Source organism: Aspergillus heteromorphus (assembly GCF_003184545.1).
Source record: "Aspergillus heteromorphus CBS 117.55 chromosome Unknown BO70scaffold_65, whole genome shotgun sequence".
NCBI lineage: Eukaryota > Fungi > Ascomycota > Eurotiomycetes > Eurotiales > Aspergillaceae > Aspergillus > Aspergillus heteromorphus.
The window spans coordinates 11606-28586 of record NW_020290470.1 but is presented as its reverse complement, the minus strand read 5'-3'; the positions used below and the strand labels follow the sequence as shown (position 1 = coordinate 28586).

General features: G+C 44.7%; 4 protein-coding genes across 4 annotated transcripts; 2 read left to right on the top strand and 2 right to left on the bottom strand.

Annotated features, from left to right (window-relative positions):
- The first annotated feature begins 552 nt into the window (after positions 1-552).
- BO70DRAFT_347123 (diacylglycerol acyltransferase type 2A) lies at positions 553-2368 on the top strand. The gene is made up of 3 exons (XM_025541574.1): positions 553-608; positions 689-1050; positions 1127-2368. Exons 2-3 carry the CDS (start codon positions 836-838, stop codon positions 2151-2153), a joined length of 1242 nt encoding a protein of 413 aa, XP_025394253.1. The 5' UTR covers positions 553-608; positions 689-835; the 3' UTR covers positions 2154-2368.
- Positions 2369-3097: 729 nt separating this feature from the next.
- BO70DRAFT_375187 (putative kinesin family protein (KipA)) lies at positions 3098-8970 on the bottom strand (the record flags this gene model as incomplete). The annotated part of the gene is made up of 7 exons (XM_025545014.1): positions 3098-5175; positions 5242-5511; positions 6811-6813; positions 7064-7065; positions 7315-7316; positions 7991-8667; positions 8766-8970. 7 exons carry the CDS (start codon positions 8968-8970, stop codon positions 3098-3100), a joined length of 3237 nt encoding a protein of 1078 aa, XP_025394252.1.
- Positions 8971-9246: 276 nt separating this feature from the next.
- Positions 9247-10373, top strand: BO70DRAFT_391061 (mitochondrial 37S ribosomal protein mS41). Its single transcript, XM_025546207.1, has one exon. It carries the CDS (start codon positions 9427-9429, stop codon positions 10159-10161), a length of 735 nt encoding a protein of 244 aa, XP_025394251.1. The 5' UTR covers positions 9247-9426; the 3' UTR covers positions 10162-10373.
- Positions 10334-16521, bottom strand: BO70DRAFT_391058 (serine/threonine protein kinase chk2). Its single transcript, XM_025546206.1, has 13 exons — positions 16345-16521; positions 15989-16261; positions 15397-15925; positions 14754-15346; positions 14551-14681; positions 14472-14488; positions 13793-14414; positions 13715-13735; positions 12879-12979; positions 12133-12401; positions 11877-12074; positions 10763-11824; positions 10334-10712 (listed from the first exon to the last, which is right to left on the bottom strand). Exons 2-13 carry the CDS (start codon positions 16028-16030, stop codon positions 10638-10640), a joined length of 3660 nt encoding a protein of 1219 aa, XP_025394250.1. The 5' UTR covers positions 16031-16261; positions 16345-16521; the 3' UTR covers positions 10334-10637.
- Positions 16522-16981: the final 460 nt, after the last annotated feature.

Here is a 16981-nt window from a genome sequence, read left to right as displayed (position 1 = left end):
TTAAATTATTAAAAAGAAAAGATTAAAACATTATAAAAAACAGGATTATTATTATTTATTATCATTCAACTACTTAAAAAGATAAGTAAAAAGATGAAAACAATAATATAAAATATTATAATATTTTAATAAGAATTAAATTAATTTTATATAATAAATTAATATAGAAAGAAATAAGAATAAGAGAAAAATTTTAAAATATTTTTTATAAAAAAAGATACTTTAGATAGCTATGCTATATATTTAATTACTTAAAAAATATAAGAATTATATAAAAATAGATTACGTAAAACACTTAATATTAATTATTTTACTACAGTAACTGTAATAAAAAAGATTATAATTATTTTAAATATTCAGAAAAATTAATATCTAGTCTAATTCTATATATATATTATCTGTATAGTATTAAATTGCTTTATTTTAAATTAATTATTATATTTAGATAGGCGGAGCGGCCAACCGCCGCGGCTTGTTGTCCCGGTGGTTTGTTGTCCAATTATATTAAGTGCTTTGTTCTCTGTAGTAGCATATATCAAAAATTTTGCGTATCTACTCCGTACCTACAGTTTATGTATTGTCAGAAGCGAAGTTATCCATCCAAGGAGGTAGGAAGATACATTTCTTCCATGGTCTACTCCCAGTGCCATCGACAATTCTAATGCTAGGCTAATCACCAAGTTTGTAGGGATCCTTTTGTGTCGGCCCAGCGAGACTCAGGCTCATGTCCACTGACCAACCTCTCCGTTGAGACGGTCTTGATTCAACCATAAACATAAAAACCAACTTTAGCACCAACATACACCCGCCTGGACTCTGCAACCTAGTGGTCTATATGTCTGATTCACGGATGCTGGCCTCCAGTACTTCAACCCCTGCTGTTCTAGAAAACCGACAAAATGCGGCGCACCAGCATACGCCTGCCAAAGGCTTCTTGGAGAGGCTCCGAGGGCAGGCAGGGTCACAATACGAGAAAAACACATCTGTGCACCCTAGTAGTATCGGGCCTCACCCTCCTCGCGAACAGTTAAAGGAACGCAGGGAGACAAGGTAAGTACTCAAGGCCGTGGGCACTTTTTTTTTTTTTTTTAAAAAAAAAAATCTCCATGGCTAACATGCAGCCCAGTATTCGTTGGGCACCGCTCAATATTGGCCTGGAGCGCCGCTTGCAGACTTTTGTGGTTCTATGCCACACCCTCACAATAGCGATCTTTCTAACGGTTTTCTTTTTCACCTGTGCAATTCCTCTATTCTGGCCTCTTCTTCTGCCTTATCTGGTTTACACCTCACTTTTCTCAACTGCAGCTACATCAGGAAGTCTGAGTGGCCGGTGTAACTTGTTACGTTCACTTGGTGTGTGGTCAATATATGCATCATACTTTCCAGCTCAGTTGCATCGCTCGGAACCTCTTCTTCCTACTCGGAAATATATATTTGGATATCACCCTCATGGAATAATATCCCATGGCGCGTTCGCAGCGTTTGCGACCGAAGCTCTTGGGTTCTCAAGGCTCTTTCCAGGAATTACAAATACACTGCTTACCCTTGACTCAAATTTTCGAATTCCCCTTTACAGGGAATATGCACTTGCCATGGGAATTGCCAGTGTTTCGCGTGACTCATGTGAGAACCTGCTCACCAATGGTGGCATAGATGGCGAGGGGATGGGCCGCGCTATTACCATTGTTATAGGCGGTGCACGCGAGTCACTTGATGCCCTCCCAAACACCTTGCGCCTTGTGCTCAAAAGGCGTAAGGGCTTTATAAAGTTGGCTATTCACACAGGCGCTGATCTCGTACCAGTTTTGGCATTCGGTGAAAATGATTTGTATGAACAAGTTCGTTCTGAAAATCACCCCCTCATACACAAACTTCAGATGCTGGTCAAGAGTATAATGGGATTCACCATCCCATTATTCCATGCACGAGGCGTATTTAATTATGATGTGGGGTTGATGCCATATCGTCGACCGTTGAACATTGTGGTTGGTCGTCCAATTCGGGTTATACAGCAACATGATAGGGGCAAGATCAATGATGAATACATCAATCATCTCCATACCTTGTATGTCCAGGAGCTGGAAAGGTTGTGGGAAGAATGGAAAGATGTATACGCCAAAGATAGAACATCAGAAATTGAGATTGTTGCTTGAATGAAAGGATATCAAAGAAAAAAATGACGACGTGGATGTGAATTATGAATATACATTGTCCCATAGTTTTCGGATTTTTATGTAGGGGCTGACTGGAAGTGGGACCTAGGTATACAACCTCTAATGACAGCTTGAGTCTCAGGAATGAAGGCGTAACAACTTGAGAACTGGCAGAGACATGTTTATTATTGCAGGTCCAATTTCATTATGCTCTTCCCATTCCTAATTGCGCAGATGAGTATTGCATTCGTGGAGAAGAAAATTAAGCTTGCCTTACTAGTGGCTTCAGGTGATCAATAAAGTGTCTATTAATTTACAAGTAGCAAGACGATAGCAAAACAATGTAGCCTAAGCTTCAACTAACTCGGGGCATCATCTCACATATAACTGTGTCTTACTGTGGCAATCCTTGGAAGAACTGTGATTTCTAACACCCTAAATGGCATAATGATGGCTGTTCTGCGCACGATCGCTTTAGAGCGGCCAAGTCGAACGTACCATGTCCTCTGGGATTGATTCTAATACATCAGTGAAGATTTGACACGGAGGATGTTAACAAACGACAGTCTTTTGGCGCCCATGTTGCCTTCGTTAGTTCATTATCAAAAATGATATAAGATGAGTTCGATGGAAAAACAGGGTGAGGCAAAGGGTCAAGAAATAAAATCCGGGTATCTAGGTCACACAAGAAGGGTATTGTCGAAGAGAAAAAAAATAAAAAAAGAAAAAATTGGGGGGGGGTGAGCGAATCATAACCGAGGCATAAACAGGGATATTTGGGCGGGTTCAGGGGGAGCAGACTATAAGTACGCGTAGAAGCAAGAAAATAGAACATAGCAAGGGCGACATGAAATAACATGACCCGCGTAAGCCGCAACAGCAGAAGAGCAATCGAAGGGGACGCATGTCAAGAAGGAAATAGACAAAAAGATATAGAGAGGATCCTATGTATATTGAGGACCTTGAAGAGATCTCGCCAGATCTGCAGCACCCGTGCTCAAACCCAAAACATCAGCCATTGATTCAGATGTCCGTCGACTTTCCGTAGCAATTCGAACGCTTCCACGGGAGCCTTTGATCAAATGGCCACTCTCAACACGATCTTGAATCATCTCATCAAGGATACGCGATACGTCATCGTCTATGTTTCGCTCATTTCCCTCCGAATCTCCCACTTTTGGGGGGGAGGAAAGACCAAGAGGCAAATCATAAGCTGGTGAATATTCGGCATCGCGCGAAGGCTGGCATTCAAGTTTATCTTTCGCCTCGGAAACAAATGCATCAGTTGTGGAATGTGCGGCATCGCGATGTCGAGCAGCAGAACGAAGGGCGGTGAGCATGCGGTCTTTGTCATCCAGCTGCAGACGAAGATCATTGATTTCGATGTCCTTTTCCCTCAGCAAAGACGTAAGATCGGCCGAATCAGAATTGATATTTCCAGGCTTCATCCCTATAGACATCCGGGAATGACTAGAACGCCGTGCTTGCAGAAGACGTCTCTCCAGTGTGGCAATGTAGCGATTTTTGTCGTTGAGGTCATCCTGGAGGGCTGCAATCTGTCTCTGAGCGCTTGCCTTGCCGTCGGCGAATTCCCCGATGAATTCCTCTTCTTCATGCCCGCTAGAAAAGACCAGATTTCCGGAAGGCTCATTACTGTTGACGGAAAGGAAGGAGATAGGTCGAAATGAAGAGTGCCCGTATGCACCCAAAGTTGACTGACTGATTGAAGAACGTAAAGATCGAGATCCAGTTTCGATGGCTGACATCCTAGAGAGTCGACCAAGAGCGGATACGCTTCCATGGGTATTCACGCCGGTAGACTTTGAACACAGTATGAGACGATTTAAGTGTTCAATCCTTTCCTTTAGTGCCGTCCGAGCAAGTTGCATTTCAAGCATTTGCTCTTCATGACGTGCCTGTGCTTCTTTTTCGAATTGTTGTTCTTCAAGCCTGAGCTCTTTCTCAACTTGGGCTTCGGTCTGACTCTCTAACTGGTTACGCAGCGTCTGAATTTCCATACGATACCGTTCCAGCAGAACCCGGCTTCCTCCATCACCTCCGCCACTGCCGAATGCCTCTTCTGCTCGTTTGGCATGGCTAACTATGCTGTTCTTGGCCCGAGCTGCAAACTTCAGGGTGTTGAGGGTTTCGCCGGAGTGTGACTTGGCTACACCACCCAATTGGATAGTGCAAAGTATGCTGACCAAGGAATTTCCTGACAAGGCAGGTTGAAGCAGTCTTGTGAGTTTGCTGTCTCGATATGGCAAATGCTTTCCCTCTCTATCAGTAGTATTGCCATTCCTATCTCTGGCCTCTGACAGTTTGGAGATAATTGTGCCCAAAGTAAGCAAGCTCTTATTTATATGCGCACCTTCAGTACGGCGCTCCTTATCGTCAGCAGCACGCTCTGATCCAGCAAGGTCAATGAGGCTCAGTGTGGACACTCTGACTCCACCTGGGACCAAGCCTGATCGTCTGTCCTGAGAAACCCCAGCAGGTACTCGCTCTCGGCTTTCCACAACAATTTGAACAACGGCGTGACTTCGAGAGCTGCGAGAGTTGAACTGCGTGCTGCCGGTTCTTCTAGCATGATCGCCTCTCGCTATCACGCGCAGAAGCTGCGTCGGGCTCTGGACAATCTCTTCTTTCAAAGGGGTTGCATACACGCCTCTTTTGCTGTCTTCGCGCAACTTGATTTCCTCCTGTTGAGAGGTCGCTGGCCCATTGGAAGTCGATGCTGAAAGCAGATCATTGATCTTTTCGTTATAAATCTCTAGATAGCTGACACGCAACAAAAATTCTCGATGTGGTGTTTCCCTTATAAAAGAGAAAATGTCCGTTATTGCTAACGGAATCACCCCCGGTGATGTTGCGGTTCCTTGCATGGAAAATGTCTTGCCCGTACCAGTCATACCGTATGCAAAGACAGTACCATGATATCCTTCCATTACCCGCCTCACTAGGCGTTTGGCGGCAGCATCGTAAACTTTAGCGTTATGTTCATGAGCGGAGAACACGTTATCTAGAGAGAGAAACGGCGAGGAGTAAGTGAGGGTTTCTTAAGTTCAGTGGTTATGAACGCCCTTACCGTAGAGATAATCACCACCTTCTTTACCGTTGTAAGAGATGAGGCCACGCCGCCCATCTACGGCCCATTCGGCTGTCTTTGTATTGTCGACTCCGGCCGCATCAGGACGCACTCGAACGCTGACAATAACGTTACCTTTGGTCTCTTTCAGCTTGTGATTCGACTTGGACATGCTAACTCCTTCATCCGCGTCCTCGAAGGTTGTCGCACTTGTTGAGTAAGATTCTTGTGCAGATGAGCTTCTGCTTTGCGGGGGCGAGGCATCCATGTCTCGGGTTTCGGCAGATATAACAGGTTTAATATCCCCAGCACCACCCAGTAGCGAGGCTGTCTTGGAACTTCGGCAGCTATTGGTCGTTTCAGTGCTTAGGCGTGAGCTTTTCCTAGCTTTTACACTCCCAGAAGAATTCACGCCCACAGTCGAAGATGCAGTAGACAAACGGCTGCCTGCCTTGGGCGGTTGGGGAAAGGCTGCGATGCTGATGGTTCTCCGCAGAGATCCATCAGGGCTGCTCGAGACTCTGGGGCCGGTAGCAGTGCTCGACGCGGCGTTGTAGGTTATTGAGGCAGACGACAGTGGTTTGCTAAGGCTTGGCCTAGGACTTGAAGGAGTGCGTGTTTTGAGAGATATCTGAGATGGAGACAGTGCCCTCGATGTTTCAGACGGCATGTGTAGGCTTTTCCTGGACTTTGGAACTGGATATTTAGGACCGGGCCCAGCCGAAGAGTTTGTGGCGGTCCGTGACGATTGCGGTTGGGTCGACATCTCACGAATCGGCGAGGTTACTTTGGTATTTGCAGATTAATGGACCCCGACGTCTTATCGCGTGCGCTTTGTGGTGGCCATCCGTGTGAGTGAGTTTAAACTCTCGAAATTGATATAGACAAGCTACAAGAACAAGATTCGATTAGACAAGCCAAGAAGGGATAGGGCAGAGCCACGGAAAGAAGTTAGACTTGAACGAGCGAAGCCCCATAGCATTTACTGCGGCTGAGACTTGTGCCGCTTGCAGAAGTCTCTTTGTTGATGGGATGTAGGGAAAGGGAAAAAGAAGCGTACCGGGGAGGGGAAGAATCGGTATGGAAGACAACTCTGCTCATTGAACTCACATGAGCATCGGCAACCTGTCAGGGCTGTGACTGCAACGCGAGATCCAAAAATCTCCCAGTAATATGGGTGTTCACCTCTGAAGGGATATAAGCACAAACAGGGGACGAGCGAATTATCTATTCAAGCAGAGTGTGCAACATTCGAAAGCGAGGCGTTGGGTTAAAGGGCCTCCAAGGGCCGGTCTTTTAACCTTTAGTCCCGTGCGGGACGGATAGTGGCTGGCCCCTGTGGGAGGAACGTGGTGCAGTAACTTACGATAAACGCTGGGTAGAAGAGCAACGATATCATTGGTAGCTTATTGCTGGCAGTCACATATACCACGGCTATCTGTAATTAGCCAGGGCATTTACCAAGTCACGTCTAAGTTGCACTGGGTACAGTGATTGGGCAACAGCTTTTAAACCTCAGAGCCTCATATAGTAAGTAGTACTTAGTCACATGCATAGATAAGTACATACCTCCTTGAAGGTATGTAGTAGTACTATGGATGCTCGATACAGTACGGAGTAATAGAAGGCACACTAGCATGTATTAGGTACGGAGTTGTGGAGCTGGTGCACTGCACGGCACCTCCTAAATTCGTTGGTTGGCCGCTGACTCAGCCGGGGTCAAACAGATCAGTATCTAGTTCCACGCGCAACACCTCTTTTCTTATCCTAAAGGCTTCTCGGTATCCGCGGACACAGTAGTCGTACCTATGTGTCAACATACCGCTTGTTTATGGGCCCAACAAGCAATTAGGCTACCCCCTCTCTTCTCTTTATTTTTTAAATGGGAGAAACTAAAGAAGTCTTCCTCATGTTATTGAAAAACATATTCCTCCATACTAGTATATGTGTCCGCACCGGAGGATGTTAAGCACTGGTTTTAACACCACCACCACCACCACCACCCTATTTACATGAAGGTAGGTCGGCTTACTCCGTACTCCTTACTATCAGTAGGATCTACATGCTACTTACTACTCGGTAGATAGTAGCTAGTATTAGGTACTCCGTACGGAGTACCTGTTGTACCTTGGTAGATACCTTCCCGAAGTAATAAATAAATGGGTCGTACTTCTACTCAATCAACCGCCCGCCCCTGTGCACCCCTTCTTGTCATAGGTAAGGTAGTACATGCCACTAATTCAAAAAGCAGCGGTATATTTGACTGACTTTTCCATTATTTGGATGTGAACCATTCACACTGACTGCGTTCTGTTAACCATACGTTGCCTTGACATCCCTGACAGTGGCATCCGCTGTAAGTAGGAGGCGATGAATGCCCCGGATCTGATAGTATATCCGTGAGCTAGTCTCTAGCAATGTCGAAATCTAACTGCCGGGCAGCATTTTTAAAAGGGGCGTCATCAAGTTCCCCACCTCGTCTAGTCAAATCATCACCCATTTTCTTAGTGCCGCCGGATTTTTTTGGAAGATCTTGCTTTTGGGTTGGCTTCGGCTCTGTAAGCCACCATCCGTGTTGAAGAATCCCGAAGGCAGTGTTCCTTTTTTTTGGATCCAAAGTACACATAGACATGAGGAGGTCTGCGCCAACAGGCCCAGCTGTTGGAAACTGCCTGAGAAAGAAATCCCGACCTTGTAACGGGGAAATGTGATTCAAATCCGCGGGGATATAGTTGGGTAATCGGGTTACCCCTGGCCAGTTTTCTTCATTCGGTGTCCCGAAAGCTTCACAAATCTTTGAGATCTGATCCAGATCAGAGTTTCCTGCAACAAATGGGACCCTGAGAAGAAGTTCCGCGAAAACCATTCCCATTGACCAAACATCGACTGCACCAGAGTATTGTCGCGCACCAAACAGCAGCTCCGGAGGTCGATACCAACGTGTAATTACCTGGTGAGTCATGTTAAGATAGGGATCAGCGAACGATCTGGCCAGACCAAAGTCCGCCAGTTTGACCTCCCCGTCAGCAGCGATAAGTAGGTTATTGGGTTTGATATCCCGATGCAAAATGAAATTTTCGTGGCAAAACCAGACGCCTCTGCCAAGCATACCCATCCAAGCCTTGACGTCGGCGGCACCGTAATGAATATGACTATCCCTGATGAGCATTTCCAGATCACCACGCGGCAGATACTCTAAGACGAGATTGAGGTTCTGATCTTTGGAAGAGAAGACATCGTGGAGTGCAATTATACTTGGATGAGAAAGTTCTTGCAAGTACTTGACTTCACGGATAGCGTCCATGGAAAGCCCATCTTTGTATTCAGCATTGACTTTGATCTTCTTTATCGCAACGAAAGATGACGGATCGTTTCTAAGGTGGCCGAGAAATACTACGGCATAGGTACCCTCTCCCAGCTTTTTATCTGCAAAATGATTATTAGAAAGCCTATCTTTCTTGGAAATGGTTATGATGAGAAAAGGAGTTAACAATTATGTTATATAAGAGATAGGTGCGTTTTACCCTTGACATATTTTTGCCTCACATCGTCGTTCAATTGTTCCGTGATTTCACGGTCTGGGGTCTGCATAGATTGGGGCGAAAGGGGGGTTTTCTTCCTCTTACTGGGAGAGTTGGTCATGGGAAGATTCTTCCCCAGTCTGCTGGTTGTAGTAGGACTTGAGATTGCAACCGTTTGGGCATGGGGAACTGAGGGTGAGACCGCCATTACTTGCTTAGACACATTCGATCAGAGGGTGGGAAGAAAAGACTGCTGTAATTTTCATACAAAAATGCCTCTGCTACCGTAACCTCTGTATAATGAGATCTGGTGACAGGAAACTTCCATAGATTATTCAAGGTGCGAGGCTGATAGATAGGTCGACCAACCCAGTGGTATTATTGTGTTGCTGTTGTTACAGCAAGTTGACCTTCGGAGTTTTGTTGATCCCGGCAATAAAGACAGGCCAATATCACCGAAATTTCTCAGGTCCGAACCAAGACACTTCAGTCCACACCAAGTCCCATTATAACCATCAACAGTGAAGAGGCCGACGGTGTTGTATAATTCCGCGCATTTGATTCTTCATCATCCCTCCCAGAGAATTTGATAGCATTCAAGTGATCACTGGCTCTAACACAGCATCTGTTATCTTGTGAAGTCACAGGAATAGCCTAGCCCACCATGGCGATGCGAAGCTCGCACCGCTTGTCCCTGCAAGTTACAAAGCCCTTTACTATCAGCAGTCAGCTTTTGCGAAACTTCCATAAAGACACGCGTGGCGCTTCTGCGCCATCCCCGACACCTTTTGTTCCCGATGTCCAGACTTTTCTTTCTCTAATTGGTCGTGGAATGTCCAAGTATGCGAGCAAACTGCCTTCATGGGAAAGTCTTTTCAACCTGAGTTCCCCAGAACTTCGGGAACTGGGAATTGAGCCCGCGCGCCAGCGGCGATATCTCCTGCGCAAAAGAGAGAAGTTCAGGAGTGGGTTATATGGACCTGGTGGGGATCTGGAAACCGTGGTCGACGGCGTTGCGCAGCTCCGAGTTGTTGAGGTTCCGTTTGAGCTCAAGCATTCAAAATCGGAAAAGGATGCACCACGCCCATTGACTGCTTCGGCCACTTTGTCGCCGGGAATGAGAAGAGTTGTCGTCAACGTCCTACCAGATGCAACCGATTTTACCTACGATCCTTCGAAGCCACTCAAAAAGTTCGCACACATGAAAATCAACCACGGATCATTTATTCAGGGTCCCTTCCTTCAGCCGATTAAAGGCTCAAATGGTCGTGCGGCCTTAATCAAGGTCCAAGAGGGCATGTGGGAAGACAAGCTAGGTCACAAAGTGGATGGTGGTGAGAGGAGGCGCGCTGAAGTCCGGGCCAAGAAAAGGAGCGAGGAGAGAAAGAAAGAGATTTGACGGAAGGGCAAAGCAAGATGGAGTACATGCCGACCTGCTTGTTTGCTCTTTTTGGATCTTGAAGCGGATAGCATATATTCTCACATGTACTATATTTGCGTCACAAACAATTCTAGTTGGGTCATATTCGAGATCGGGAATAAACTTAAAAACAATATGACAACTGGAGAGCCCGAGACAGATGAGGATCATGTCCTTGCTAGGTTGCAAATCTCATGAAAATACATTTATTGAAGAGCATTGTAAACATAAGCAGATCTTAAAGAAGGTACACTAAACCTCCAACTCATTATTATACATACATATATCGGACAGGCAGTCATTATTTTCAAGAAGTGGAAGCCGGACACCGAAACCCTTCAAACCAGAAGCCATGGGACTGTCATTGTAAGCCAATCATATCGTACTACTCAACAGGTTTTGAGTAGCAATCATGCTTAGATAGCCACAAGCTTTATGGAATAATGAAAGACGGGCTATCGTGAATTTGTAACTGGGGCGCGTCTTTCAAATTGAATTACTGATTTGCCAGCAGGTTTAGAGAAGAGAGACTGCGATGCGTTAGTCCTTGCAAAAAATAAGATAGTAGCAATATACCCACCGAGTAGTCCGTTTCCGGGATATCCTTGAAATTTGGCAAATTACGAAACTTGAACAGCCTGACCAAGGCGGCAGTTATTGCACCAAGCTGTACATAAGCAAACTGTTCACCAATGCACCTATGCCGCCCTGCGCCAAACGGGAGGTATGGGCTATTGGTTCCTTTGCTAACGAGACCATACCCATAATCAATTTCCTCCTCATCTTCTTCAGCGTTGGCTGCGATTGTCTCGTCCCAACGGTGAGGATTCCATTTAAGAGGATTGGGGAAATAATCCTCCGACCTTGCACTGACACCAGGCGAGGAAAGGACGTTATGAGAAGTTGGAATCACATATGGTGTGCCATCAACAGGCATTGGGTTCTTGACCGCGCGAATTATAGAATGAATGGGTGCGTGGATGCGTAAGGTTTCTTTGATCACTTTAGCATGCAAATCCAGCTTCTGTAAGTTCTCATAAGTAAGAGGAGGAAGGTCGGATCCAAGAACGCGGATTTGTTCACTGTACAGCTCCTCCATGATGTCTGGGTGCATCGCAAGCTGCAAGACAATCCACGAAGCTGTAGACGAAGAAGAATGCTGACCAGCCATGAGTAGAGCAATCATCATATGCGCAATTTCTTCGTCGGGTACAGGAGTGCCGTTTTTGTATGAGCAGGACATAAGATTCCAAACCATGTCTTCCGAGTCCTTTTCATTGCCGCCCATACGACGTTGTCTGATGATTTCCATGTATGTTTCGGTCATCTTCCTTTGTGCAGCATCGCGCTTCCGGTTATGGGGAAGAGGCGCCCAAGGCAGCATGAAATTGATGGGGGCAAAGCCCATGTCAAGATCATGGTACAATTCGGCAAATGTAGAATCGAATCTGTTCCGGACTTCTTTTCCCTGAAGAGAGCGTGAAGCTGTGTATATGGTGATCTCGGCGATTGTTTTGCATACATCGAAAACACCGTTTGGTCCTTGAAAAGCTGCGGAGTTCTCGACAAAATCGTCCACCTCGTTAGTGATTAAGCGTACGTACGAGCGCAATGCATCAGACGTCAGGCCAAATTTCACAAACTAGTTTTATTAATATGTATATTGACTGCTTTATCAGCATAACCGAGCTTACCTTCTTCTGCTCCATAAGTTTGGAATTAGGACAGTCATATACAACATGACGCCCAAATACAGGTGTCGTAAGCGGGGAATACACCTCTTCAGCACAGACATCTCGCAATTTCCCATTAAGAATGAAGTCATTACCCCTGGTGCCTAGATAAACTGTCGTCTTCTTGCCTAGGAGAACAAAGGTAAATATGTCACCATACTAGAATAAAATTAGTCAACTATAGTGTCCGAGAGTGAATTGACATGTTTAAACACACCTTTGCGCGGCAATCAAAGAAAAATTTATATGGTTCCATGCCATAGCTGATGGTACTGCCTATGAAGGGAAGCCAGTGAAATACCAAGGGGGGTTCATTAGGGTTCTTAAACACAAGCTGCTTCACAATATTAATGGTAATAGATAAAGCAAGCAGAGAAAATAATCCAATGCCAAAAATCCCTAGTGTTGAGAAGTCTGAGCAGAATTTGTAAAGATCATTAAGAATAATTGCAAGAAACCCCATAATTGCGCAATAACAGGACCGAACTGGTCCACACAGGTTGAGAGGGTATGTTCTCAGAAGGAGTGTCTCCAGTAGAGGCACCTCTTAGAATAATCATGGTAGGCCCAGACAAATGGGATGAAGGGGTGAGTAGGAAAATTAATACTCCGTAGCTGCTGCGCCATCGGTAAATTAGGGGATGTATCAAAATATATCAACATCACACCCTATCTGGATATCTCGACACCTCTTTAGTTGAGTAATATTGTTTCACAGGATTATCTGGTTAGGTTTAATTTAAATTACCAGTATTGGTATCCTTTGCTCCAGAGAGAGGGACTTATTGCTAGCAGGTCCTATTCACCCGGGACCCCTCCAAAGTAACATTCGGGTGACAGCCCCCTCAGTTTGACTAACGCCTTTTTCTGCCTTGGGAAAGAAGACGTCGCATGAACGCGGGGGGATTATGTTCGACCAACACCCGCTGATTAATAGAGTAAATTGCCTATTTAAGAATTAACTAGCTACTAGGGTATAGGGTAAAAGGTAGAGAGTGGGTTGTGCATTATTATGTTTTATGGAGAGATGGAAAATAGGAAAATAGAGGTAAAGAATTCTTATTCTGACCCCTGTACATATCTATTCAAGTTAGCCTACGCTTAGCCAACCCACTCATGAATTCAGCCTGCAGGCTAATTAATCTTAGTGCTATTATTCCGTACATAGTACTAGATAGATAGATACTACTCTGTAGGTTTGGCACTATAAATAAGAATCACATGGTAATACTAACTAACCCCTGTTAAGATAGGGCGCGTCGAATCAACCGCAAGGCGTTGGTCAAGCCCCTATTATTATTAATACGGGGGTGTAAGTGGATCCTAATGTTTGAATGAAATAATGTGAGGTGGAACATAGTAGATGGTGTCGCGGTAGCAATAGGGGGTGTCTCTTGATTACACCCCTATGTGCTTGCTATTATGCGGATTTCCCCCACTGCCTTTCCCACTTACAGCATTCAATTATACCCTTCAAGTACTACAAAGTAGTAGTGGTTTTCATCCAATCCCATACTTGCCCTGGTGTGCGACCGCCAGAGCTCTCTTCCAATAGATACTCAAAAAAAAAAAAAAAAAAAAAAAAAAAAAAAGGACAGCGCTACGCTACCCGTGCCATTGGTGTCTAAGCTTTCAGTCTACAACAATCAATTTACATTTATCCATGCAATCTCTAAGTTATGTGTGATAATACACATATACTCGAGTAAACATTGTGCCATGGGAAAGCCTGCCCATTTAGCAGCAGGCAAAAATAGCGAAGTTGAGCGCCATACTCAAGCTATTACAACCATGCACACAATTTCATGATACCGAGGGGCCTAGTGTCGGAGAAAAAAACTACCCTAAACAGCACTCTTTTTCATTTGGGGTCGCACGGCGGCTTATTCTCGAATAGGACTGGGTCGCCCCGTTCCCCAAGATTGAGGAACTGTTGAGGGGTGCTGTTTTCATCGGGAGATGCTTCACGTTGCTGTTTACCCTTAGCTGGGTGATTATGAACACGTTTCCCAGCATCATTTTTGTGGAAAACCCTAACAGGGGCACTGCTTCCCTGCTTCTGTTCAACATGCAGAACATCGTTGATATAACTGAGAAGTGTCCTTTCACGTGCTAGTTTCCGTTTAGAGAAGTCCAACCTCTCTAGGGCTCCACTTAGACCCTCTGTGCTGTCAGATGCACTTGGGTAGTTTCCTTTAAGCCACGGGTGTTCCAGGCAGTTGTCGACCGTAATTCGCTTGTTGACATCGACTTTAAGCATTCGGTCTATTAAATCCAAAGCTGGGTCACCAACAGAGTCCCAATATGGCGACGGATAGTCGAACCGCCCGGACTTTATCTGCTGTGCCAGGGTGTACGGATGCTCAGATGTGTATAGCTCATCGGAAAATGGGGGGAATCCACAAAGGCAAATGTATAGCACAACTCCAAGTGACCAAATATCCACAGCCTTGGTATACTTTCGGCGGAGTGAATCTTCCAGAATTTCCGGTGCAACATCTAGATAATAGATATAAATTAATTTGAGTTAATGGCAAGACAGATTAAGTGACTCACAGCTTGGTGTCCCACACCTATTCATGAAAAGACCATGTTAATAGGAACACATACAGATAACATGGGAGAAATAACATACAATGTTGTTGTAAACGAATCTTCCCCAATGATCTTAGCCAGACCAAAATCGCCAAGTTTGACTGTGAGACTTTTATCCACAATAAGGATGTTTTCAGGTTTTATGTCCCGATGAACGATGCCACGGTCATGCTGTAATCGCTTTAGTTATTGATGAACAGTACAGGGGATGGAAGGAAAAACAGAGACAGTTGTAGAACCTACCAAATACTTCAGGCCTTCAAAAAGTTGAATGAATATATGACGGGTCTCACTCTCCGTAAATTTCTGTCTGCTAACAATCACATTGAAAAGCTCGCCTTCTGGAGCAAGCTCCAGAACAAGATACACACCATCGCTTTCGTCAAAGGTATCTTTGAGACAAAGCAGGTTCGGATGACTGACTCCCATCAAAAGGCCAACTTCCTGCTGCAAAGTATCGGTCTGTGGGCGCTGTGAGTCGCTGGAACGTTTCTCAAACACCTTCACGGCATATTGTGTTCCTGTAGCTCGCTCTACACAAAGGTAGACAGTGGCGAAGTGACCTTTCCCTAGCTGTTGCAGAATCCTGTACTGTTGACGGAAACGGTTTGTGTCTCGTGCCCGGGGGTATCTGAAAATGAAGCGTGCTTCGTCTAAAATGGTGATCTCATCACCATCTTCCAGTTCACGATGCTTGTTCCGGCCTACAATTGCGTCATTGACAAAGGTACCATTGCTGGACAGATCCCCCAACATTGCGATCGAATCTCCTCTTCTATTTTCTGGGAATACCAAAAAGTGGCGATTTGAAATAGTAGGGATGTTGAGCACCAGGTCTACACTCTTTGTTAGACGCCGGCTCCACACTTTTGGAATTATTACCTACCACATTCATGATGGCGCCCTATCAGATAGCCGCCTGGTATTTGAGAAACAGGTCCCTGTCTGTCCGCGATTTCTGTGCTTTTATTCCGTGCTTCCGTTCTGGACCTAGCCATGGATCCTGGGTGCTTGCGTTCTTCGCAATTCCCGCGCTTTCTCAAGACTAGAGCATGTTGGACTTTGTCATCAAGCGGTATCAAATAGCCCCAGACGCCCTCTGCGGCTTCATCTTCGACTTCGTCGGCAAATGCTCTGGGGGGATAGACAAATTGCGAAAGGGCCTGAGTATCACCAGCAGGTGGGCTAGTCTGGAAGTTTTCCGAGTTAGAGGGCGTATACCGAGGAGAAATCTGGTTGAAAGTATTAGGTGTAGTTGTCGTCTCTTCTATGACGTCTGTAGCAGTTGAGTCCTTTTGGGTCACTGGCGTAGGCAAATACAACTCATTGTCTATGGCTCGTGGCTTGTTTTGAAAATCAATCCTTTCAGAGCATCGTGGTTTTTTGAGATGCTGCGAGTCGTTATCGGTGCTAGCCTACACGATCATAACATGATTAGTTCTTGGAGAGCAATGGTAGGGGGATAAGCAAGCAAGTACCCTGCCGCGCTTGAGAGAGCTTTTCTCGTTCTGCGGTGCCATTTTGGTACCTGTTTACATCGTATTGGGTCTCAACCCCGAGTTCACTTGGCCTTTGCGTTTTATTCTTCAATAGATAATAAAGTCGCCAGCAATTGAACTCGCAGATTACAGGTTGTCCATTCCTCTTGGTTATTATTACCAATATTCAAGGAGTGTTCAGTTATGGAGGTCAAAAGGAAGGGAAGGCAGGATGGTAATTGAACTGAAGAATACCACGGCAGGCGTTAGTACCTACAAGGTACTAGTAGTTAGCTAGGCACTTCAACAGAGAACTCCAGGGAAAATAGAAAGAAGGGGGGGGAACATTAACTTACCTAAGGTCTTCGTACCTTAAGAAACGGCGGAAGTCCTTACACATCCGTTGGCTCCTAGGTACAGAACAACAGTCGTAGGAAAGCCCCAGGAGTTTGCCAGTTCTTTAAAACTAGTACTCGACATGACGTGTGGTCTTCATAACATTGGCCTAGGTATGTAGGTACACCGTACTAGTGTATGTAGTTGCGGTGGTTGGCCGAGCCACCATTTTCTAGGATTACCATACAAAAGGATACCTTACCTCTCCTTTACCTAGTAGTATCTACCTACCTTACCTTGCTAACCAACCCCTACGCGGCTTACTGCTCTGAGATTGTCTATAGAGTAATCCCAATATCTTAACAGAATTAATATATTAATAATATCTTTTTTTGAAATTTATTTATTTTTTAAGTTATATCTTTTAAAGTTATTATAATATTTATAGATTATTATAAGATTAAGAATTAAATTTAACAAAAAGTTTATATATTAAAATATATTTATAAATCTAATATTATATATAGAGTGGCTAACAGTTAAAATACAGGTTAAAAATCAATCTCTTAAAAAGTATATTAGATCTAAATAAATTATAAAATATAAGATTTAAAATTAAATTTAAAAGAATATTTAATATTTATTTATAAATTATAT